The sequence below is a fragment of the Theropithecus gelada genome, chromosome 7a (assembly GCF_003255815.1).
Source record: "Theropithecus gelada isolate Dixy chromosome 7a, Tgel_1.0, whole genome shotgun sequence".
Taxonomy (NCBI): Eukaryota; Metazoa; Chordata; class Mammalia; order Primates; family Cercopithecidae; genus Theropithecus; species Theropithecus gelada.
Window position 1 is genome coordinate 18,487,844 of NC_037674.1, and position 26,639 is coordinate 18,514,482.

The window sequence follows — 26,639 nt, forward strand, 5'->3', positions numbered from 1 at the left end:
TTGGGAGGCCGAGACGGGTGGATCACTTGAGGTCAAGAGTTTGAGACCAGCCTAACATGGTGAAACCTCATCTCTACTAAAAATGCAATCATTAGCTGGGCATGGTGGTACACATCTGTAATCCCAGCTACCTGGGAGGCTGAGGAGGGAGAATTGCATGAACCCAGGAGGCAGAGGTTGCAGTGAGCCAAGATCGCACCACTGCACACCAGCATGGGTGACACAGCCAGACTCCATCTCAAAAAAAAAAAAAATTTGTGTGCAGTTTTTTTGTATGGACATAAGTTTTCAATTCATTTGTGTAAATACCAAGGAGTGTTGTTGTTGGATCATATGATAAAAGTATGTTTACTTCTGTAAAAAATTGTTGAATTATCTTCTGAAGTAGTTATACCATATTGCATTTCCACCAGTTATAAGAGTTCCTGGCCAGGCACAGTGGCTCACACCTGTAATACCAGCACTTTGGGAGGCCGAGGCGGGTGGATCACGAAGTCAGGAGTTCAAGACCAGCTAACCAACACAGGCAAACCCCGTGTCTACTAAAAATACAAAAATTAGCCAGGAGTGGTGACACGCACCTGTAATCCTAGCTACTCAGGAGGCTAAGGCAGGAGAATCACTTGAACCCGGGAGGCGGAGGTTGCAGTGAGCCGAGATAGCAACACTGCACTCCAGCCCGGGCAATAAGAGCAAAACTCCATCTCAAAAAAACCAAAGAGTTCCTGTTGTTCCACATTCTCACCAGCATTTGGTGCTGTCAGTGCTTTGGATTTTCACTATTCTAATAGGTGCATAGTAACATCTCATTGCTTTAATTTGCAATTCCCTAATGACAAATGATGTTAAGCATCTTTTAGTGTGTTTACTGACTATTTGTATATATTCTTGATGAAGTGTCTATTCAGATATTTTGTCCATTTTTTAAAGGGATGGTTTTCTTACTCTTGAATTTTAAGAGTTCTTTGTATATTTTTAACACTGGCCTTTTTTAAAGATGTATGTTTGGCAAAGATTTTTTGCTCAATCTATCTCTTGCCTTTTTATTCTCTTAAAGATCTACATTTTTTAATCCAGTAATTCTACTTCTGAGAACCTATCCTAAGGAAATAATCCTACATATAGAAAAATTATTTACACATAAAGGTATTTATTGTAACACAATTTATCATTTAAAAAAAACTGAAACCCAAATAAATACCCCAATAATAGGTAAATTATAAAAATAAAATATGGTTAATATTATATACACAATATGTTCTTTAAAAAAAAGCACAATGTATAATTTCATATATTTTGCTTTTTACATTTAAAAGTATAACAAAAGTTTTTTATTTTTATAACTCCACAAACTTCATTTGAAAAGTACATTTTTTTCTGATTAAAATAGATGCAGAAATACACTCTTTTATGGCTCATTTTTCTCATTTAACAACATGAAAAAAACATTTCTATTAAAAACAATCTTTAACAGTAAGTGTATGTTTGTATGTATGTATGTATTTTTGAGAAAGAATAGAGAGGTTTACTACAAGTTGTTTTTTAGCGGCAAACTACCGAAAGGCTAGAGATCACAAAGAAGGGTCATATTACACACTGTAGAGCGAAGAGCTCAAAATTTTATTGGTTTTCTTGTTCTCAAAAGTTGTTTTGGACTATTCTGCCACTAAAGGTTTATCTTGGTCCCTTCATCAAATAATATCTGATCTTGAGTCTCCCTAAAGTTACACTTTTTTTCTTTTCTGTAAAGCAACACACATCCCTTATCTCTTTCAATCTTTTCTTTAAAATGGCTATGTTCACGTATCAGAGCTGTTACAGCAGGAATGTGACTACTACTCAAGAATTTGGACTAGATGGTCATCAGATTCCTACTTATTCAGAGATTTTATGGTTATATTTTCATACCTTGTAACGATGATTTTTATGAACACTATTCTGGAAGCAGTCCATACAGAGTACACATGTTGGATCAATTGCACAATCCCTGAAAAAGATCAGAAATTAGATTCCAAAATTTAGATGACTCCCACTGATGCTCAAGGTATGACTATAATATAATGTGAACAAGTTTCCTGTATGGTACACAAACTGAATATGAAAATGCCTCAAAAACTGAATTGTGAAAATGTTTTGAACAAAGATAATATTGCTAGCATAACTTTAGTCTCATTTTAGCCACATTTAAGTGTGTAGGTCTGGATGTTTGGTTTTCTTTCTGAAATCATTCTCATAACTTTGGGCCTTGACCTGGTTTCAAACTGTTAGATTACAATTCAAAAATAGTGTTGTAAAAAATAATCCACTTTTTCCATTAACTACCATCATCTCATCCTATTACATAAATAAATATATTTTACAAAAGCTGATTGCTCATTGTTAAATGAGGCTTGGATAAAGACAAAGTTCATGAGAATGCAAGCAACATAAGGGCTGGGATTTTTATTCATTGTACCTTGAAGTGTCCCAAACACCTGCAATGGTGCCTGGCATACAGTGGGTACTTAATATTTATTGAACAAATGAAAGAAATCCAATACCTCTTTATCTCTCCCTCAATAACAATTTCTTAAATGTATTGTTTTATTCAACATTTTGGAGGAGACATTAAGAACAATATAAATTAGTGCAAAGTGCAGGATTAATTTTTTTTTTCTTTTGAGACAGTCTCACTCCATCACCCAGGATGGAATGCAGTGGAGTGCAGTGGCACAATCACAGCTCACTGAAACCTCAGCGATTCTCAAACCTCAGCCTCCTGAGTAGCTGGGATTACAGGCATGCACCACCACGCCCAGCTAATTATTTGTATTTTTAGTAGAGATGGGGTTTCACCATGTTCGCCAGGCTGGTCTCAAACTCCTGACCTCAAGTGATCTGACCACCTCGGCCTCCCAAAGTGCTGGGATTACAGGCGTGAGCCACTGTACTTGGCCAGGATTAATTTTTTAAATATCTTATTTAGAAGAATTGAAGAGATAAAATTGGGAAATTTTTAAAAGATTTTAAAAGGCTGGCCAGGCTTGGTGGCTCACACCTGTAATCCCAGCACTTTGGGAGGCCAAGGTGGGTGGATCACCGAGGTTGGGAGTTCGCGACCAGCCTGACCCACATGGAGAAACCCTGTCTCTACTAAAAATACAAAAAATCAGCCAGGCATGGTAGTGCATGCCTGTAAGCCCAGCTACTCGGGAGGCTGAGGCAGGAAAATTGCTTGAACCTGGGAGGCGGAGGTTGCGGGTGAGCTGAGACAGCTCCATTACACTCTAGCCTGGGCAACAAGAGCGAAACTCTGTCTGAAAAATAACAACAACAGCAACAACTTAAAAGGCTAACAGGAAATACAGGTTGTCTAATAATATTCTGTATAACATATATGATTTATAGGCCTATTTAGAGTAGGATTTTCAACCTTAATACCACTGACATTTTGGGCCAGATAATTATTTGTTGGGGATGAACCAGACTGTCCTGTGCATCAGGATATTTAGCAGGAATCTTGGCCTCTACACACTAGTTGCCATTACCCTCATCCCCAGTTGTAACAATTAAAAATTTATCTCCATGAAACTTTTGGAGAAATGAGGTCTACAAATGTCTAGTATGCTTTAGTTGAAACTGACTGGGCTTTAGCTAAAAATATATAATAAGATAAATGAACCTTACTATGCTATATAGCAACATGGTACACAAAATGCAAAGACTATTTTTGTTTGTTTGTTTTTGAGATGAAGTCTTGCTCTGTTGCCCAGGCTGGAGTGCAGTGGCACAATCTTGGCTCACCGTAATCTCCATCTCCCGGGTTCAAGCAACTCTCTGCCTCAGCCTCCCAAGTAGCTGCGATCACAGGCACCCACCACCATGCCCGGCTAATTTTTGTATTTTTAGTAGAGACGAGGTTTCATTATCTTGGCCAGGCTGGTCTTGAACTCCTGACTGTGTGATCCACCTGCCTCAGCCTCCCAAAGTGCTGGGATTACAGGCATGGGCCACAGCACCTGCCCCAGGCTATTTTTTTTCCTGAGAAAAGAACAGGATAAAGAAAGATAATATGTTCTAAACAACCATTAACTGTACATAAACCAGTCAGGCCTAGAATTATATGGAAGTAAAAACAATTCTCTGTATTTATAAAGTCTAAAACTTTACAATCCTAACCTACACTAGCTCTAACAAAGGAGGAAAACTAAATTTCAATTTTCTTTTTTTTTTTTTTTTTTTTTTTTGAGACGGAGTCTCGCGCTGTGTCACCCAGGCTGGAGTGCAGTGGCCGGATCTCAGCTCACTGCAAGCTCCGCCTCCCAGGTTCACGCCATTCTCCTGCCTCAGCCTCCGAGTAGCTGGGACTACAGGCGCCCGCCACCACGCCCGGCTAGTTTTTTGTATTTTTAGTAGAGACGGGGTTTCACCATGTTAGCCAGGATGGTCTCGATCTCCTGACCTCGTGATCCACCCGCCTCGGCCTCCCAAAGTGCTGGGATTACAGGCTTGAGCCACCGCGCCCGGCCAAATTTCAATTTTCAGGCAGAGGTAGGGAGTAAAAATATTCTCTGTGCTGCCACAAAGTTTAAGGCACTGCTCTCACAAAGAATAAAAAGCCTAAAGTTGCTTTCAGTTTCCCTACCACTGTCCTCTTCTAGTCAACTAAATTACAACTGTTTCTACAGGTTCAAAATCCCTTATGCCAGACTCTGAAATCCAAATAGCTCCAAAACTGAAAGGTTTTGGGATTTTTGTAGGTTTGGCAACAAATCTCACATGGTGGCAAAACATGACTTTAAATGACATGAGAGGCCGGGCGCGGTGGCTCAAGCCTGTAATCCCAGCACTTTGGGAGGCCGAGACGGGCGGATCACAAGGTCAGGAGATCGAGACCATCCTGGCGAACATGGTGAAACCCCGTCTCTACTAAAAAATACAAAAAACTAGCCGGGCGAGTGGCGGGCGCCTGTAGTCCCAGCTACTCGGGAGGCTGAGGCAGGAGAATGGCGTAAACCCGGGAGGCGGAGCTTGCAGTGAGCTGAGATCCGGCCACTGCACTCCAGCCTGGGTGACAGAGCGAGACTCCGTCTCAAAAAAAAAAAAAAAAAAAAAAAAAAAAAAAAAAAAAAAATAAATGACATGAGACTACAGGCATGATTTATACTACTTGTTGTGAATATTCACAGATTTCTTAAAGAAAGATTGTGTTTGATTACAGTGTCCCACCCTGACTCTGCTGAGGAAGTATTCAGAATTCTGAAATGGCCCAAAGAGTTTCAGGTAAGAATGTGCTGGATACATTATGAATAAGGCAAAAATCTATCACTGACATTCTGTTGGAGAACAGGAAGAAACAGTGAGAACTATTTAACTGAAGTCATATATATTCAGAAACAAGCTGTACTAGCAAAAACCATACTATAACAGTATAATAAAAGAAAGTTAATTAAATAAGATTAAATGTATTATAAATAGTAATAAACCAAGAAAAGTACATCATGAAATAGATACAAAATACCAAGACTGTAATAATTGGCCAGGCACAGTGGCTCATGCCTGTAATCCCAGCACTTTGTGAGGCTGAGACATGTGGATCACTTGACGCCACGAGTTTGAGACCAGCCTGGCCAACATGGTGAAACCTTGCCTCTACTAAAAATACAAAAATTAGCCAGGCATGGTGGCGGGCACCTGTAATCCTAACCAGGTGTGGTGGTGGGCGCCCATAATCCCAGCTACTTGGGAGGCTGAGGCAGGAGAATTGCTTGAACCTGGGAGGCAGAGGTTGCAGTGACCCGAGATGGCACCACTGCACTCCAGCCTGGGCAACAGAGCAAGACTCTGTTTCAAAAAAAAAAGGATTTTAATAATTATAATCAATCCTGTAAATTTCTAATTCTTACCTACAAGAATAGGTTGTCTCTCCACTTTTGAAAACCTTCCCACAAAGCTGAAATGCTCCACTGTGCTTCAATTTCTCTAAGCAGCTATCTGGATCTTCTCCAAATAAGTACCATTCCAGTGGAGTGAATATTGACATTTGTACGCTTTGCTCCTGCTTTTCCAAGTCTGGGTCCATTTCAGCAAAGTAAATTTCTGGCACCAATTGTGCCAAATGATGCAAGAAAGCAGTATAAAAATCAACCTGCTGATCCCACCACTGAAAGAAAAGAAGATGAAAATTAGACTTACAAGTTCCTTCTTAATCATCTAGGGGCACAAGTAATGACATAATTCTATAATTTCAAAGTAATTTACAATATATTTCATCTTTCACCAATACAGAAGGAAAGTGGGTGATGAAAAAAAATTAAGCTTGGAAATAAGCAAATGCTCACATACCACCTGCATCTGAAAAAAAAAAAAAAAAAGAGAAGAGTAGCTGTAGTAGGTAAGAATTATCCTTCCCTTCTGGAATGGCCAATTCCTGCTATGCGAAGGTGGTTCTATTATCAGTCACAGGCTATACAGACAATGCACTCATCAAATACTTTGTTTTAGGAAACCAGAGTATTTAACGAGAGATCAAAATGAACATAGGCCAAAGTTTTGTAAACACAAAAAGCACTAACCATAAAAGGAAAAAAACTGGATAAATTGGACCGCATCAAAAATGAAACCTTCTGCTCTTCAAAAGAAACTGTTACAGATGGCTTATTTGCATGTGAAAACATGCTTACCATTATTAGTCATTAGGGAAGCACAAATTAAAATGACAACGAGATACCCCTGCACAACCTAGTATACTGGCTAAAATAAAAACTGGCAATACCAAATGCTAACTAGGCCAACAGTGCTTTCACACCTATAGTCCCATTTCAGGAGGCTGAAGTGGGAGGACTGCTTGAGCCCAGGAGTTCAAGGCTGTAGTGTGTGCCTGTGAATAGCCACTGCACTTCAGCCTCGTCAACACATAGGGAGACCCTGTCTCTTAAAAAACAAACAAAAGACAAAAACAAAAACAAAACACATATGACTCAAGGCACATCATTTAAAAACAACAACAAAAACTTATCCAAGGAGTTTTACAGGCTAATATAATTAGAATTAAGATTTTTGATAAGGTTCCATAACAGGTCATTAAGGAAAGTTTGTACTAATGAACCTCAATATTCCATTCACAAATAAATTCAACCTCAATATTCTACTGACAATTAAAACTTCATGGAAAATATGTTTACATTAGGTATTACTATAGAAATTAGCCCATTCTCTAAAGGGCAACTTGTAGATAGTTATTAAAATTTTAGATTTATATATATTTTGACTCAAAAATGCCCATTCTAGGAATTTATTCCTCAGATAAACATGTATAAAGTATTTTTTTTGCAGCATAACTATCTTTAATCGTAAAAGACTGGAAACAACCGAAATGTCCCAAAGCAAGAGCTGAATAAATCATGGGACATTATTAAAAAAGGAGAGGGCACAGATCTATGTCCTGATATGGAACATTCTTCAAGTTATATTGTTAAAGAAAAAGCAAAAGGTACAGAACAGTGAGTACAATGTGCTACCATTTATACTGGGAGAAGGGAGGAAAACAAAAAGGAAGAGGTGAAGGAGATGTATCTGTATATGTTTATATTTGAATATAAAAATCTCTGAAAGGATTCAAAATAAACTGTTAACAGCAGAAAGAGTCCCGGGAAAGACTTAGTGTTCACTGTGTTACCTTTCTTACTATTTTAATTTCTTACTGTATATACACATTATCTATTTGAAATCATTTAAAAACGTTTTCAATCCTATACATTTCACATACAGTTATTCATAACAGCAAAAAATTTAAAACCTGAATGTCCATGAAGGGGGTAATAATCTATCATTTAGCCATACTTGTCCGAGTGTGAAAATATGTATTTACATCCACCAGATATGCACTGTAACATCACTTGTAACTGAAAAGATGAAGTCCACCTAAATGTCTATCAATAAAGGTATATCCACTGTGGGACAGTCATACCACTCAATGCAGTCAGAATGTCATAAATACTGTTAAATGGAAAAAGAAGCTTTAGGCCGGGCGCCGTGGCTCAAGCCTGTAATCCCAGCACTTAGGGAGGCCGAGGCGGGCAGATCACAAGGTCAGGAGATCGAGACCATCCTGGCTAACACGGTGAAACCCCGTCTCTACTGAAAATACACAAAAATTAGCCAGGCATGGTGGCGGGCGCCTGTAGTTCCAGCTACTTGGGAGGCTGAGGCAGGAGAATCGCTTGAACCCGGGAGGCAGAGCTTGCAGTGAGCAGAGATCGTGCCACTGCACTCCAGCCTGGGCGAGAGAGCAAGACTCCGTCTCAAAAAAAAGAAAGAAAAAGAAAAAAAGAAAAGAAAAAGAAGTTTTAAATATAATTTCATTTTTATAAAAGGGAAAACATTATATATAATTTTTAAATTTCAACACATTTGGGTTTTCTTTCTTTTTTTTTTTTTTTTTTGAGACAGAGTTTCACTCTTGTCATCCAGGCTGGAGTGCAATGGTGGGATTTCAGCTCACTGCAACCTCTACCTCCCGGGTTGAAGCTATTTTCCTGCATCAGCCTCCCAAGTAGCTGAGTTTTCTAATTTAATATATGTGGAGGCACATCTCTGCCTATGCTTCCCTAAACATAGACCAAGGGTCTGGAAGGAAAAACAACAATCTATTAATAATGGCTACACAGAGAGAAGGAACTGGGGAAAAGAATTAGGGGTTGTCACATTTTTACTTTCAACAATGTTTCACTGTTTGACTTTGTTAGACAAGTGTCAATACTTTTGCAACTAACAAAAAAAAAAACTTCTAAAAAATCCACATGAGGCCTGGTGTGCATGGTGGCTCATGCCTGTAATCTCAGCACTTTGGGAGGCCGAGGCAGGTGAATCACTTGAGGTCAGGAGTTCGAGACTAGCCTGCCCAACATGCTGAAACCCCGTCTCCACTAAAAATACAAAAATTGGCCAGGCATGGTGGCATGCACCTGTAATCCCAGCTACTCAGGAGTCTGAGGCACAAGAATTGCTCGAACCCAAGAGGCAGAAGTTGCAGTGAGCCAAGATTGCACCACTGCACTCCAGCTTGGGTGACAGAGTGAGACTCCATTTCAAAAAAAAAAAAAAAAAAAAAAATCTACATGAGATAATATGCCCATTTAAAAATGATGCCAAATAGTTTCAAAGTATCTCCAATGGGAAAGACAGTAACAGAGAGAAAGACACCACAACATTATTGTGTTATGCTTTTTTTCTTTTTAATAGAGAAGGGGTCTCACCTAGGTTGGTCTTGAACTCTTGGGCTCAAGCAATCCTCCCTACCTCCTGAGGAGATGGATCTGGCTGGGACTACAGGCTCATGCCATAGCACCTGGCTGACTTTTGCATTATTCTTGCCCAAAATGTATAATCTCATTCCAATCATGAGAAAACATCATACAAATCCAAACTGAGGGACATTCCATACCATAACTGCAAAGTACTCTAAAAGTGGGTCATGAAAACAAGGAAAGATCAAGACATTGTTACAGACTGGAGGAGACAAGAGAGAGATAACTAAATGTAACTGGGATCCTAGGTGTGATCCTAGAACAGAAAAAGCCCATTCATGGGAAAACTGATGAAATGCAAATCAGATCTGTAGTTAGTATTAATATTAATTTCCTGTCCTTGATAGTAATACTATGGTTATGTAAAATGTTAACATTACAGGAAACAGGAAGAGGGAGGTAACAGAACTGTGCTACAATTTATGCAACTTTTTTTATAGTATAAGATTAATCAAAACAAAAAAGAAATGATGCTGAAGAGGTTTATTTACTAATATGGAAAGGCATTAATAACAAACAGTTCAGTAAAGTAGGTTACAAAGCAGTATATATGCAATCTCAATTTGGTTCAATATTATATTTACATTTACATAGAGAAAAATCATGAGGAACATTTCACAAAATGTTAACAGAAATGGGTGGTGTGATTTTAGCATAGTTTCATGGAATTCATTAGTCTGCTTATCTAATGAGTAATATCCTTACAGTGAGTCCATATTTGGGAAGTAATTTTATAATTTTAAAATTAAAATTTATTTTACTAAAACCTTTTAAAAATAAATATACCTTCCAGTATTCCTACTCTAACTTCTGGGGTACTCATACACAAACAACTTTTCTTTACATACCTGGCAACAACTACAACTAATATAGAGATAATATCTAATGTTCTGTTATACCTAAGGATCTTTTTGTCAACAGCACTAAACGAAAAAAAAAAAAAAAAAAAAAAAAAAAAAACACTTGCATATTCAGCGCTACAAACCAAACAAAAAACCTTACTGTTCTGCTTAATTATAGGAGGCACAGAACTAGCGCTTTTCAATTTCTCTTGTTAAGAACAGAAGAAATTTGAGAGTAAAAAAGAGTACAAGCCCCTCACATTTTATAGATGAGAAAGCTGAATCACAGGGAACTAAATTGACTTGTCCAAAATCGTCAATAACCAGTTGGTATCAATGTCAGGAACAGAACTAGGTATCCTAAGTCCTAAAGTTCAATGCCCATTCTACTAAACTAAACATAAATGTACAGTTTTTATTTTATTTATTTTTTTTTAATTTTTTTTTTCCTGAGGTGGAGTTTCACTCTTGTTGCCCAGGATGGAGTGCAATGGCCGGATCTCAGCTCACCACAGCCTCAGCCTCCCGAGTAGCTGGGATTACAGGCATGCGCCACCACGCCTGGCTAATTTTGTATTTTTAGTAGAGATGGGGTTTTTCCATGTTGGTCAGGCTGGTCTTGAACTCCCGACCTCAGGTGATCCGCCTGCCTAGACCTCCCAAAGTGCTGAAATTACGGGCATGAGCCACTGCGCCCAGCCAAATACATAGTTTCAAAATCCACCTCTACTGGCTTGTTCAATTTCACATTATAGGTTGGGCATTCCACACCCAAAAATCAGAAAGCAAGACATTCAAGGGTAATGCTCATTGTAACATTTTCGATTTTCGATTTTCGGATTTCGAATGTTCAACCAGTATAATACAAATATTCCAAAAACTGAAAAAATCCAAAATCCAAAACACAAGGGATACTCAACCAGTAATGGTAAAACAAAACAAAACAATAAAGTTTTGCCTTCTTAATTCTTGCTTTAACTATGGCCTTCTTTCTAATTGCAATTACAAATGAAGCCTCTTAGCTAACAACTACCGAACATTCCTGAAGGCTTCTAAATATTCTTATATTATATATGTCATCACACGCTTTACCGTGAAGAAGTGGTATTTTAAAACATCATAGCTGGGCATGGTGGCTGTAATTCTAGCACTACGGGAGGCCGAGGTGGGTGGATCACGTGAGCTCAGGAGTTTGAGAGCAGCCTAGGTAACATGGCTAGGTGAAACCCCGCCTCTACTAAAAATACAAAATTAGCCTCTTCAACTAGAATGTAAGCTCCCTGAGGAGAGGAACTTTGCCCTTCAAATCCCTGTATCCTATAGGCCTAGCACAAGTACACAATAAAAGTTCTCAGTTAATTGCTAAATGCTACACATTTCTTGCCAGAGAAAACAAAGCAAATTTTGATAACATTAAGCCTTCTCTAATTTTGTGTATATAATTTTTTTCTTTTTTTTTGAGACGGAGTGTGGCTCTGTCGCCTGGGCTGGAGTGCAGTGGCCGGATCTCAGCTCACTGCAAGCTCCGCCTCCCGGGTTTACGCCATTCTCCTGCCTCAGCCTCCCGAGTAGCTGGGACTACAGGCGCCCGCCACCTCGCCCGGCTAGTTTTTTGTATTTTTTAGTAGAGACGGGGTTTCACCGTGTTAGCCAGGATGGTCTCGATCTTCTGACCTCGTGATCCGCCCGTCTCGGCCTCCCAAAGTGCTAGGATTACAGGCTTGAGCCACCGCGCCCGGCCTTTTTTCTTTTTTTTTAAGACAGAGTCTCGCTCTGTCACCAGGCTGGAATGCAGTGGCGCGATCTCAGCTCACTGTAACCTCTGCCTCCTGGGTTCAAGCGATTCTCCTGCCTCAGCCTCCCAAGTAGCTGGGACTACGGGCGCATGCCACCCCAAGCAGCTAATTTTTGTATTTTTAGTAGAAATAGGGTTTCACCATATGGGCCAGGAGGGTCTCAATCTCTTGACCTTCTGATCCGCCTGCCTTGGCCTCCCAAAGTGCTGGGATTACAGGCGTAAGCCACCGCACCTAGCCTAGAATTCTTATAGGAAATAAAAGTTCAGTTATACTCTTCACAAAAATGTTTTCCATTTATACTCTTCATAAAAATGTTTTACATTATTGCCAAACTATGGAAAATTTTTTTCAACTAAAATAGGTTTGATTTTTTGCCTCTGGTTGGTTGGTTTTAAAATTTTTCCCCCATTTTCAACAGGAATAAAATTAAGAATTTTTAACTACCAGGTCCAGGAAAAAAAAAATAACTGTTTGGAATTATGGGAAAGCTTTCCTAATTGACTATTCTGTAAAAAGCAAGTTCTTAACAAGTTCTCAACATTTAAATTCCCAAACATTCCAAACATTTCCCTCCTCCCCAAGGAGACTAGAGACATGTTTTCAACTCTGACCCAAGGGCTTAGATGCCTGTTTGGGAACATCATTCTGAAAAAGGAAATTACTTAAGTAGATTAGTTTTGTTTAAACCACAATTTGACCTTCCTTAAACAACTGCTAGACATCTACAGAGCCTTCAGAGCCCTGTAATTGTTTTTCTAATTCTTCTTTTTAAAGTGGTAACAAAATCTGGAGGCACTACCATTTTTCATAGCCACTATGGATTAGTAATAAATAAACCATCTCTAGGCACCAATCATCTTTGATTTTACAATGTTTTCTTCTAATAGTATTCTACAGACTCAAAGGTTTGCAGCAACCAGGCACAGTGGCTCATGCCTATAACCTTAGCCCTTTGGGAGGCCAAAGCGGGCAGATCACTTGAGCCCAGAAGTTCAAGACCAGCATAGGCAACACGGTAAAACCCATCTCTACAAAAAAAACACAAAAATTAGCTGGTCATGGTAGCATGAGCCTGTAGTCCCAGGTACTCAGGCTGCGTACCTGAGTGGGAGGATCACCCGAGCCCAGGAGGCTGAGGCTGCAGCAAGCCCTGATCGCGCCACTTCACTTCGGCCTGGGGAACTGAATGAGGCTCTGTCTCAAAAAAAAAAAAAAAAAAAGGCACGCTCATAACTAAGCTAATATCTACCTTCCTGTAACTTTTATCCTGTTACTGAAACAAACCAATATAATTCACTCTGCTTTTTCATCAGTCTTTTCAAATAAATGAAGATAACTATTATGTCTCTCATTCCTAGTCTCTTCATTTCATGGCTAAACTGAAAGAAAGAGACAAAAGAAATTTGGCCAGCCCTAAACACATGGTATCCTGACCACTCTCCAAGTTGATTACCCTTATGAAACTGCACAACATGCTTCCATAAAGAGGAATAGGACTATTTATTACCTTCCTTATCCCGAGCACTAAACTGCGTCAAAAGATCGCATTCTGAAAAGGTGTGGTAGCTCAGCCTGTAATCCCAACACTTTGGGAGGCTGAGGTGGGTGGATCACTTGAGGTCAGGAGTTCGAGACCAGTCTGGCCAACATGATGAAATCCCATCTCTACTAAAAATACAAAAAAATTAGCCAGGTGTTGTGGTGCACGCCTTTAGTCCCAGCTCGGGAGGCTGAGGCAGGAGAATCGCTTGAACCAGGGAGGCGGAGGTTGCAGTGAGCCGAGATCGCGCCATCGCACTCCAGCCTGGATGACAGAGTGAAACTCCATCTCAAAAAAAAAAAAAGCAAACAAACAAATAACAAAAACATCACATTCTCACATTTCTTTTTTCTTTTAAAATTTTTTTTCTATTTCTTTTTCTTTTTTTTTTTTTAATATATATTTTAAATCCTCTTTTTCCTAGTTCCCACAAGCAGACCATTCTTTGGCTGCCACATCACATGACATCACATGCAGACAACTAAAACCCTTAGGTCAATCACATGTAAGAGACCTAGTCCTATACCAAATGAACCTAGGTATAAGGCTTTACTTTCATCACAATTTACTTTTGACACAATATTCAGCCTATATGGGATTTATCCTTTACTTGTTATCCCTACCAGCCTTGTGCTGTCTGTAAATATGTCTTCTATGTCTGTATGGCATTGATAAAATAGGCCAGAGTCAAATATAGAGCCACATGACAAACAAGTTCACTCTCTTTTCTTTGCTGTTGAGATAACGTATAAGCATGCTGTCAGAATTTGGTTTTCGAAAACATTTTGTCCCTCCTAAGGGACAAGTTCTCCTTGTCCTATCTGTTATATTCTCTTTTTCGTCTCTGTCATAGGTCATGCCCCAATTTTCTAGGCTTTCCTTGACGTATTTAGATAAGTAAAATCCTGCTTTCATAAACTCTGAGCTATCTATTTCATATTCTCTTTCTGCTGTATGGAATATATATTTGCAAACCAACTAAAATCCTCTCTTAAATTACAAGGCAGAACATGCGTGTATTAAAAAAATTGATAAATTAACAGACTTTCCCTCCAGTGGCTAAAGTCATTTCTAGCTTACCCACAAATACCAAAACTTCAAAGGCATTTTAAAAGGTACTCCATAAAGACATTAAGTAGTTATAGCTCCACTCCTCTAAACAAGTCAAACAGACTTTGTTCTGAAGGGTGGCATTAAGTAAACTACTAGAAAGAAAATTATATTCAAATGAGTAACAGTAGACTGCATTCTGGACAGGGTCTGTGTCATTCCTGGGCGGCAAGTGGGCACTTAGGAAAGTGCATTAACTCTACTGGAGTCTTATCAGTAACGTTTATTCACCACAGCATATTTCCATAAGCACTCAGATTAGTATTAGAGTGTGACAACATTAAAAAAAAAAAAAAAAGGCTGTACCAAATGCTTTAAAAAAAACCCAAGCTCATCAACTGTTGTTTATTCAAGAAGAGGCATGTTAACTGAAAATACTTTGAAAGAATGTATAAGCGGTCATAGTAAATCACCTGGGATTAGTGATCTTAATATTTTGTGTTAGGTCATCTGAGGCAAGGGGTTAAAAGCTTAAGGAAAATTATTTCACAGAGCACAGCATACACTTAATACCTTTACAGAAATGGATAAAGTGGCAGCAAGGGAAATCTGAGGTAACCCTCAAAATCAGCACACGAAGAAAGGATGGGCAAGATACAGGCATACCTCAGAGATGTTTTGGGTTCAGTTTAAGACTACCACAATAGAGTGAACACAAAGTGAGTCGCACAAATTTTTTTGGTTTCCCAATGCATATGAAAGTTATGTTTACACTACACTTTACTAAAAGTGCAATAGTATGAAGTCTTTAAAAATGTACATAACTTAAAATACTGCTAAAAAATGCTAATGATCATCTGAGCCTTCAGAAAGTTGTCATCTTTTTGCTGATAGGGGGGTCTTCCCTCAATGTTAATGGCTGACTGATTAGGTTGGTGGTTGCTAAACATGCTGATGGCTGTGGCAATTTCTTTTTCTTTTTGAGACAGAGTCTCACTCTATCCCCTAGGATGGAGTGCAGTGGTGCAACCTGGGTTCATGGGCTCACTGCAATCTCCACCTCCCAGGTTGAAGCAATTCTCTTGCCTCAGTCTCCTGAGTAGCTGGGATTACAGGCGCCTGGCTCATTTTTGTATTTTTGGTACAGATGGGGTTTTACCATGTTGGTCAGGCTGGTCTCAAACTCCTGACCTTAGGCAACCCACCCGCCTTGGCCTCCCAAAGTGCTGGGATTACAGGCGTGAGCCACCACACCCAGCCAGGCAATTTCTTAAAATAAGATAACCATGAAGTTTGCCACACTGATTGACCTTTCCACGAAATATTTCTCTGTAGCATGTGACAGCATGTTACCAACAGTAGAATTTCTTTCAAAACTGGAGTCAATCCTTGCCAACTCTGCTGCTGCTTTATCAACTACGTTTATGGAATATTCTAAATCCTTTATTCTCATTTAAACAATGTTCACAGCATCTTCACCAAAAGTAGATTCCATCTCAAGAAACCACTTTCTCTGCTCATCCAGAAGTAGCAACTCCTCATCCATTACGTTTTTATCATGGGTTTGCAGCAATTCAGTCATAACTTCAGTCTCCACTTCTAATTCTAGTTCTCTTGTTACTTCTACTACCTCTGCAATTACTTCCTCCACTGAAGTCTTGAACCCCTCAAAGTCATCCATGAGGGTTGAAATCAACTTCTTCCAAACTTCTGTTCATGTTGATATTTTGACCTCCTCCCACAAATTATGAATGTTCATAATGGCATCTAGAATGCTGAATCCTTTCCAAAAGGTTTTCAATGGACTTTGCCCATATCCATCAGAGGAATCATAATTTATGAAAGTTATAGTTTTATGAAATGTGTTTCTTAAATAGTAAGAGTTGAAAGTTGCAATTACTCCTTGATCCACAGGCTACAGAATGGATGTTGTATTAGCAGACATGAAAATAACATTTATCTCCTTGTATATCTCCATGAGAGCTTTTGGGTGACCAAATGTATTGTCAATGAGCAGTAATATTTTGAAATATTATCAGCAGTAGTTCTCTACAGTGGACTTAAAATATTCAGTAAACCATGCTATAACAGATGTGCTGTCATCCAGGCTTTCTAGTTCCATTTATTCAACATACTCAGAGTAGCATAATTCTTAAGGATTCTTGGATCTTCTGAATGGTAAATGGAAATTGGCTTCAACTTAAAGTTACCAGCTGCATTAGCCCCTATCAAGAGAGTCAGCCTGTCCTTTGAAGCCAGGCACTGACTTCTCTCTAGCTATGAAAGCTCTACACGGCATCTTCTTCCAACAGAAGGCTGTTTCATTTACATGGAAAATCTGTTTAGTGTAGCCACCTTCATCAATTATCTTAGCTAGATCTTCTGGATAACTTGCTGCAGCCTCTCCATCAATCAGCACTTACTGCTTCACGCTGCACTTTTATGTTGTGGAGATGGCTTCTTTCCTTAAACCTCATGAACCAACCTCTGCCAGCTTCCAACTTTTCTTCTGCAGCTTCCTCACTTCTCTCAGCCTTCGGAGAACTGAAGAGAGTGAGGGCCTTGCTCTTCGATTAGGCTTTGCCTTAACGGAATATTGTGGCTGGTTCAATCTTCTATCCACAGCACTAAAACTTTTTCCACATCATCAGTAAGGCTGTTTCACTTTCTTATCATTTGTCTGTTCACTGGAGTAGCACTTTTAACTTCCTTCAAGAACTTTTCCTTTGCATTCACAACTTGGCTAACTGCTTGGCACAAGAGGCATAACTCTTGGCCTATGTCAGCTTTCAACGGCTTTCCTCACTAAGCTTCATCATTTCTAGCTTTTGATTTAAAGTGAAAAATACTGAACTTTCCTTTTCACTACAATACTTAGAGGCCATTGTAGGGTTATTAACTGACTTAATTTTAATATTGTCCCATCTTAGGGTATAGGGATGCCCAAGGAGACGGAGAGAGATGGGCAAGCAGCTGGTCAGTGGAGCAGTCAGAACAAACACATTTTTTAATTATGTTTGCTGTCTTTTATGGATGTGGTTCATGGCACCCCAAAACAATTACAATAGTAACATCAAAGGTCACTGATCACAGATCATCATAACAGATATAATAATGAAAAAGCTTGAAATATTGTGAGAATTACCAAAATGTGACACAATGACATGAAGTGAGCACACAATGTTGAAAAAATGGCACTGTAAGGTGTGCTTGAGACAGGGTTGCCACAGACTTTAATTTATAAAGAACTGATTAACTACAAAGCATAATAATGAAGCTCAATAAAATAAGGTATGCCTGTATTTCACTGGTTCATCTGTATCACTGACTTATAAAAGTATCTATCCAGACACAATCTTTGTGCAGTACTGAGGACAAAAACCTTTTCATTTGCAGGATAGTGTTTGGTATTGTAAGAAGTCAGTTTCCAGCACTAGCACATCTACACTAAGTTATTGTTCCTTCCCTAGACTCTTACAGTTAGTGGGGCTGAATCACTCGTTTTGACTTAGGGTTTTAGAACTCAATTTCACATCTAATGCTATAGAATCTGGCATTAAAAAAATCAAAATTTCCCTAAGTCCCCAAAATAGAAATTATGAGATGGTGAAAAAACAAAAGCCATAGGTCTTGCTAAGATCTGGTAACAAAGTACTTCAGTTAGGGCTCAAAAAACCTAGGTTTGGCCGGGTGCAGTGGCTCACGCCTGTAATCCCAGCACTTTGGGAGGCCGAGGGGGGTGGATCACGAGGTCAGGAGACACAGACCATCCTGGCTAACAAGGTGAAACCCTGTCTCTACTAAAAATACAAAAAATTAGCCGGGTGTGGTGGCGGGCACCTGTAGTCCCAGCTACTCGGGAGGTTGAGGCAGGAGAATGGCATGAACCCAGGAGGCAGAGCCTGCAGTGAGCTGAGATTGCGCCACTGCACTCCAGCCTGGGTGACAGAGTGAGACTCTGTCTCAAAAAAAAAACCTAGGTTTTCATCAGTTTTCCTACTCAGAGTATGTCCTTACTACACAAAACTGTACTATGGCCTAAAACAATATAGATTCAAATTTCTAAGGAAAATCATCTCCAATTAAAATCAAACATAACTTCTCACTTCTATTTTGAACTCAAGAGATTATGTTATATTTTAAAGATCCCCTATAGGCCAGGCACGGTGGCTCACACCTGTAATCCCAGCACTTTGGGAGGTTGAGGCAGGTAGATCATCACCTGAGGTGACGAGTTTGAGACCAGCGCAGCCAACATGGCAAAATTCCGTCTCTACTAAAAATACAAAAATTAGCTGGGCAAGGTGGTGCGTACCTGTAATCCCAGTTACTTGGGAGGCTGAAGCAAGAGAATTGCTTGAACCCAGGAGGCGGAGGTTTCAGTGAGCCAAGACTGCGCCACTGCACTCCAGCCTGGGTGATGACTCCAGAAAAAAAAAAAAAGAAGTTCCCCTATAGATATGAGATTAGGGGGTACATTTTTCCTTGATTTCCATAATGATTATTGCGAAAGCATAACAACATTAAACTTTTAAAAAATCCTCCCATTTGAGCAGGAGACAACTTTGGGAAATAACAGAAATATTCTATATTCTGATTCAGTGGTAGTCACACAAGTATACACATTTGTTAAAATTTATCCAAGAAATGCCTTAAATGGGTACATTTTATTGTATGTAAATTATATCTCAATAATGTTAGTATCTCTTAACATTCTCAGCTCCCATTACCTCTACCTCCTCTCTACCTCAGTGTCTCCTCATTCATTCATTCATGCATTCAATAAAAATTCTGAAGCAATGTGCTAGAAACTAGAGATACAGCTGTGAACAAGAAATAGTTCAGGCCTTCAAGAACTTCACTGTCTAGAAGGAAGGACACATAGTAAACAGATAATGTCGAGTATAGTCTGGGACATGCTACATACAACAGGAATATGGAAAGGGTGCTATAGGAACACATAAGAGGTGCTTTTTTTTTTTTTTTTTTTTTTTTTTTAAGACGGAGTCTTGCTCTGTAGCCCAGGCTGGAGTGCAGTGGTGTGATCTCAGCTCACTGCAAGCTCCGCCTCCCAGGTTCACGCGATTCTCCCGCCTCAGCCTCCCGAGTAGCTAGGACTACAGGCGCCCACCATCGCACCCAGCAAATTTTTTGTATTTTTAGTAGAGAAGGGCTTTCACCTTGTTAGCCAGGATGGTCTCGATCTCCCAAACTCGTGATTCACCCTCCTTGGCCTCCCAAAGTGCTGGGATTACCGGTGTGAGCCACTGCGCCAGGCCAAGAGGTGCCTTTAACCTGGCTCTACCATTGCAAAAACTTGATGTGCCCCCATGTACTCAAATTCTAAAATTCCCCTTTCTGACCACAAAGTTCAGTCCTCCCAGTTATGTCAATCTCATGTCCTTTAATACCTCAATCCCACCAATTCCCTCCAGATTTCCTGTTTTGGCTTTTATTACCTCCCTGATCAGCCTGGACTCCAAGGTTAGCCACTGCCCTAACATGCCCGCTCATTCCCTCTTTTTTCCATCTACAACCTCCATCCACCGATCACTACTAATCTTACTACAATAAATCATTAACGTTGATCCTCAGTTATTCATTCATTTTAAAAAAGTGTCTTCTGCCAGGCGTGGTGGCTCACGCCTGTAATCCCAGCACCTTGGGAGGCTGAGGCGGGTGGATCACCTGAAGTCAGGAGTTTGAGGCCAGCCTGACCAACACAGAGAAACCTTGTCTCTACTAAAAATACAAAAATTAGCCAGGCATGGTGGTGCGTGCCTGTAATCCCAGCTACTCAGGAGGCTGAGGCAGAAGAATCGCTTGAACCTAGGAGACACAGGTTGCAGCGAGCCGAGAACATGCCATTGCACTCCAGTCTGGGCAACGAGAGTGAAACTTCGTTTCAAAGAAAAAGAAAGTGTGTTCTCTATCAATCATGTACCAAGATACATCAGTGTGGCCGGGCACGGTGGCTCACACCTGTAATCAATCCCAGCACTTTGGGAGGCTGAGGCAGGCGGATCATGAGGTCAAGAGATCGAGACCATCCTGGCCAACATGGTGAAACCTCGTCTCTACTAAAAATACAAAAATAGCTGGGCATGGTGGCATGCACCTGTAGTCCCAGCTACTCAGGAGGCTGAGGCGGGAGAATCGCTTGAACCCGGGAGGCAGAGGTTGCAGTGAGCCGAGATCACACCACTGCACTCCAGCCTGGGGACACAGCAAGACTCTGTCTCCAGAAAAAAAAGAGATGCATCAATGAACAAGTCACACATGATCCTTCCCTTCATGGAACTTACCTCTCCCTCTGGAGGGAGAAACAGACATTTCACTAAGTAAATAAAGACAATACAGTAATTACAGATTGTAATTGCAAGGGGAGAAAAAAACAGGTTGCTTTGACAGAGAATAAGAAGAACTCATCTCTTAGACAGGGTATGTATTAAGAAAAAACAGAGGAAAAACACTCTAGGAAAAGCAAACAGCAAGCAAAGGCACAGACCCTAAAGCAAAATACAGTTTCGGCTTGTACTAATAGGCCAGGATCAGTGAGGAGAATGTAATAGGAAATGAGGTGGAGATGTAGGGGCTGGATCAGGCAAAGTCTTGAAGGCTTGTAATGAGTTTAGACCTTATTCTAAGTATAATAGAAAGCCACTGAGGATTTAGATAGGAGACCGACATGATCTGATTTAATCTTTAAAAGATTATTCTGGTTGTTCCGTACAGAATGGACAGGAAGAGGGCAACAGTGGAAGCAAAGAGACCAGTTAAGAAGTCACTGCAGTAGCCAAGACAACAGACAGTGACTTGGACTACATGGGTGGAGACAGAATTATTTGTGTTCAAGAGCTATTATGGAGGTGTTGTCTACAGAGACAGGGATAACCAAACTCTTGATCTGCCTTTCTCCTTTCCTCTCCTAAAATGTGGTCTTTCCTCTCAATATATGACACAACCAAGGCCAGGCACAATGGCTCACACCTGTAATCCCAGCAGTTGGGGAGGCCGAGATGGGTGGATCACTTGAGGTCAGGAGTTCGAGACCAGTCTGGCCAATACGGTGAAACTCCACCTCTATTAAAAATACAAAAAAACTAGCTGGGTACGGTGGCTCACGCCTATAATCCCAGCAATTTGGGAGGCTGAGGTGGGCAGATTGCCTGAGGTCAGGAGTTCAAGACCAGCCTGGCCAACATGGTGAAACCCCTGTCTCTACTAAAAATACAAAAATTAACCAGGTATGGTGGCAGGCATCTGTAATCCCAGCTACTTGAAAGGCTGACGCAGGAGAATCTCTTGAACCCGGGATGCGGAGGTTTCAGTGAGCCAAGATCTCGCCACTGCACTCCAGCCTGGGCAACAGAGAGAGACCTTGGCTCAAAAAAAAGAAAAAAAGGCCAGGCATGGTGGTGCATGCCTGTAAATCCAGCTACTCAGGAGGCTGAGGCAGGAGAATTGCTTGAACTTGGGACACGGAGGTTGCAGTGAGCCGAGATCATACCACTGGAAACAACACAACCTCTGCCATGAATGGTTAAACCAAAAACTGAGGATGCAGATGTCATCGTTCCTTCCCTTTTGCCTCATGCATAATCTATCAGCAAGTCTTTTTGCTTCTTCCATACTTCTAAAATCTCTCTTACATTCATCCTCTTCACTCTATCTCCAGGGATAACCCTTCCACTGCAAGCTACCATCAACTATGGCTTGGGTTACAGCAGCAACTTCTTAATTGCTCCCACTGTTTGAAACACCAGACATCCAAGTGAAGATGTCAAGTAGGCAGTTGGATTTATGACTCTGGAGTTCAGAAGTGAGATGACACAGAGATATATATTTGGGCACTGAATACATACAGATGGTATTTAAAGTCACAGAACTGGATGAAATCCCCTAGGTAGAGGTTATAAACAGGCAATAGAAAAGAGCTGAGTATCATGCCAAGAGGTATCTTCTGAAATTGACTTAAGGAAGAAAATCTAGTTGAGGAAGACAGAAGGCAGAAGTTCTGGCAGACTACCTCACAACCCTCTTGATTCCCGATTTTTCTCAGTCCTCATTATCATAGACCCAATAAACCACCCTCTCCTCAAAACGATACCCCATGCCATCACACTACTCTCACCTCCTACCTGCTTGCCTATTCTGTTTCCACGTTCTTACCTCGTTCTTCCATTTTCTACCCATTTCAATCATTCCTGTTCTCTTTCTCTCTGTCTCTGTCTCAATCTCTCTTTTCTTGTGTGTGTGTGTCTATATACGCACACATTTTCCTCCTCAAAGATTTTATCCAGGCTGGGCGTAATGGCTCACTCCTGTAATCCCACCACTTTGGGAGGCCAAGGCGGATGGATCACTTGAGGTCAGGAGTTCGAGACCAGCCTGGCCATATGGTAAAACCCTGTCTCTACTAAAAATACAAAAATCAGCTGGGCGTGGTGGCACACACCTGTAATTCCAGCTACTTGGGAGGTTGAGGCACAAGAATTGCTTGAACCTGGAAGGTGGAGGTTATAATAAGCCAAGATGGCACCACTGTACTCCAGCCTGGGTGATGGAGTAAGACTCTGTCTTAAATAAATAAAATAAAATAAAATAAAACCGTGTCTCTACAAAAAAATGCAAAACATTAACTGGGCACGGTGGCACATGCCTATATTCCCAGTTACTCAGGAGACTGAGGTGGGAGGATCACCTGAGCCCGAGAGATTGAGGCTGCAGTGAGTTATGTTTGTGCCACTGCACTCCAGCCTGGGTGACAAAGCAAGACCCTATCTCAAAAAAAAAAGATGTTATCCATTCCCACAACCTCAACTGTAAATTTACTGATAACTTCCAAATACCTAACTAAGTATTACTCAAAGTGTGGCCCATACACCACTATTACAGAATTAGCATGGCATGCTTGTGAAAATGCAGATTCTTGGACCTCACCTCAGACCTACAGTATCAGTTTCCCTGGTGATTCTTAAGCAATGGCTTTTATCAATGTCCACTAATTCATACATATTATTTTATTTGAATTGCATGTGAGATAATGTTAGGAATACTACAGCCTTCATGCTTACTATCAGCAACATGAATGAAAAAGGATCTGCAGACTAAGAAGAAAATTTAAGGAAATCAGAGACTATAACCAGGGATTAGACTCTAATGGAAATTGTACAATTGCTTAAACCTCTATGAATGTCCCGTACTATTTATCTTTGTCTAAAGATAAACAATAAGGAGTAGGGGGGAACAACTGAGCTTGTATTGCTTAAGAGCAAAGTAGTAAACTGGGAAGCCAGTGTCACACTATGGCTAGAATAAAATTGAAAACAGTAGTATTTTTAAAAAGAGAAAAAGAGAAAGAGAGAAAGGTAGAATGATCTGTAGGGTCTTCAGTAGAGAGAGAGATGCAAGCCTTAAAAGGGGTTATAAAGCTTAACAGTCACAGGTCCTCATCTACTGACATTACTCTACCTTGAATTAAAATTATCTGGGCACTTATATTACCTGTGTCACCAGATTGTGAGTTCCCTGAGGCTATATTACACAATCTACCTACTACTTTGCAAAACCTAAAGCCCTGCCCAACAAAATCTAATAATATTTCCTGAGGTAAAGAGTTGCCACATAAATTCTAGCTCAATTCCTGTATCATCTCCAATTCCAAATTAGTGGCGGCCAGAATGATGGGGTTTTACTGTATCATTTGGAAAAAATTAATGTATCAAAGCTTTAAATATTAGTCTTCAGATACAAAATTCTAACAATCCTTCAGACCACAGCACAGTTTCCCCACTCCTTCTAACAAGCAAAACTCACAAACTACCATTAAAATGTTTCAGCTGCTTTTATATTTGTCCTACCTCCTCATTCCTTATCATCGCAAATAAGATGCTTTCTCCTTCACTACCAGTAGTGAAGTGAATTTGAACTGCTATTTGGGATGGAGGAAAACAGCAAGCACTGACATAGTCAGAAGCCAAACCCTTTTCCAACTCGCTCCCTACCTGGTTCCTACCTCCTAGCCAGTCTCTTCAGTCCCTGAAGTAGCTCCCTCTGTTTTTGCATAAAACAATGTTCAATTGTATGCAGGGTTAAAAAACAAACAAACAAAAAACCTTCAAGAATGCTTTTAATCTGTAATCCCAGCACTTTGGGAGGCTGGGGCAGGTGGACCACCTGAGGTCAGGAGTTCCAGATCAGCCTGGCCAATATGGTGAAACCCTGTCTCTACTAAAAACACCAAAAAAAAAAAAAAAAAAAAAATTAGCCAGGCATGGTGGCAGGCGCCTGTAATCCCAGCTACTCAGGAGGCTGAGGCAGGAGAATTCCTGAACCTGGGAGGCAGAGGCTGCAGGGAGGCAGAGGCTGCAGCAAGCCGAGATTGTGCCACTGCACTCCAGCCTGAACGACAGAGTGAGACTCTGTCTCAAAAAATAAAATAAAATAAAATAAAATAAATAAAACAAAATAAAGCTTTTATTAAATTACAAACCAAAGAAACTTCAGAAAAAATGGTGTATATCCCAAATCTCTAAATGCTGCTATTTGGGAAGACAAAACTAATAAAACATTATGCAGCGACAGATACTTGAGTATTTTCTACGTATCTCCCCACTAGATACCCTGGGCATCCAGAACGTTCCCTAACATTGCCCTCTACTCTTATCTTCCACCGTCAGCTTTCTCCCTGTAGCTAGTGACTCAAATTTGTTCAATATCTCTGCCTTCCCATTCTTTCAAAATGCAAGAGCAAAGTATAGATTCCAACATTAATTAATGGTATTGCTCTGGCTTGAAATGTTTGGGAGTTCTTTCTTCAGCTTTAAAAAGTAGCGACAGATGATGGGCTTCTCCACTGAGGGTTAGGCCTGGGGTTCTTAAGATGCTATATCGAAGGCCAATTACTACACCTCACATTTAGACATGACAGTGGCAGCACTCTCTACCATTATCAGGTCCCGGCCAGCAGGCTATGCAATACAATACCAGGTGCTGCATTCCCATCATCAAGAGTAAAGGGTTAGTACTGCTTCTATACGAAAATGGCTCTTGCTCCAACCCCGCCTCAGCCCCCACATCAAACCGTCTAATAACATCACTGGTTCTTTCTACTTCAGAATAGAGACATGCATGCTTGAGATCATCAGGAATAATACATAACAAAGTCATTATATTCCGTACACTTGGCTGGCAGAAATGTGGGTTGCGACTAACTTTTTATTCAGTGGCTTCCTTCCAGATCAATCCAGATAACTCCCCCTCCCCAGAGCCGCCATAAGGGGTGAAGCCCCACATCCTCCTAAGCGCAGTAGGGAGGGACTGGGGGGGGGGACAAAAGAGACTTGCCTATAGGGACTTACACATGCCAGACGCTGAGGGGTCTGGGGTAACTCCGCGCTGATTTCCATCCTCTCCGCACCTCCAGCTTCCTCGTCCGCCATCTTGAGGGAAACTGACTCCTGCAGTTGCCGACCCCCGGCCAGAGGCAAGCGGAAACCTGTGGCCGGTCGGAGACACAGGGACGACACTTTTACGACGGCCCCTGAAGTCGGGTTTGACGCAGAATTGAGGAGCGGCTTCCGGCCCGCTTCCCGGAAGCAAGCGTCACGACGTGAAGGGACTGGAGAATTTTTTTTTTTCCCCCTGTAATTTATTAGGCGTAGCGCTTGGTAGCTGAGTGGGTGTATATTTGGATTTGGTGCTGGGAACTGTTGCATCTACCAGGTTAAAAACAAAAAACAAAAAACAAAAAGCCAAAGTTAGCGTCCATTACGAAAGGAAGAAAACTCGTCAGGGGCTAAAGCAAGAACCTGTCCTAGCTGGCCGGTTGTTGGCCTGAGGGTGTTTTGTATCCCAGCCTCCCTGGAGTAGTTCCCCAGAGCCTATAAAATGAAAAAGAAAGTACTCACACATCTTCCATTTTTAGGGTTCTACCCCGTGGGCACTTGCACATGTGTACAAAAAAGCTGGGGATCCAGCTTTATTGGGGAGCACGGGGGGGGGAATAATTTGGAAACCTAGTCATTCATCGATAGATGAAAGACAAGATAGACTATGGTACATTCGCATTTTGAAATACTGTGCAGCTCTTGAGCAAGATAAATCTGCGTGAAAAGAT

At 40.7% G+C, this 26,639-nt stretch overlaps 1 protein-coding gene across 1 annotated transcript in view; it reads right to left on the bottom strand.

The window, feature by feature from the left end:
* The window catches only part of UBR1 (ubiquitin protein ligase E3 component n-recognin 1), a 154,655-nt gene extending 128,608 nt beyond the window's left edge, over positions 1-26,047 (bottom strand). Inside the window, exons 1-3 of the mRNA XM_025390690.1 lie at positions 25,882-26,047; positions 5,886-6,142; positions 1,909-1,987 (exon numbers count right to left, since the gene is read on the bottom strand). Of these exons, the coding sequence (XP_025246475.1) occupies positions 1,909-1,987; positions 5,886-6,142; positions 25,882-25,962 (417 nt within the window). The 5' untranslated portion in view covers positions 25,963-26,047. The remainder of the gene's footprint in view (positions 1-1,908; positions 1,988-5,885; positions 6,143-25,881) is intronic.
* Positions 26,048-26,639: the final 592 nt, after the last annotated feature.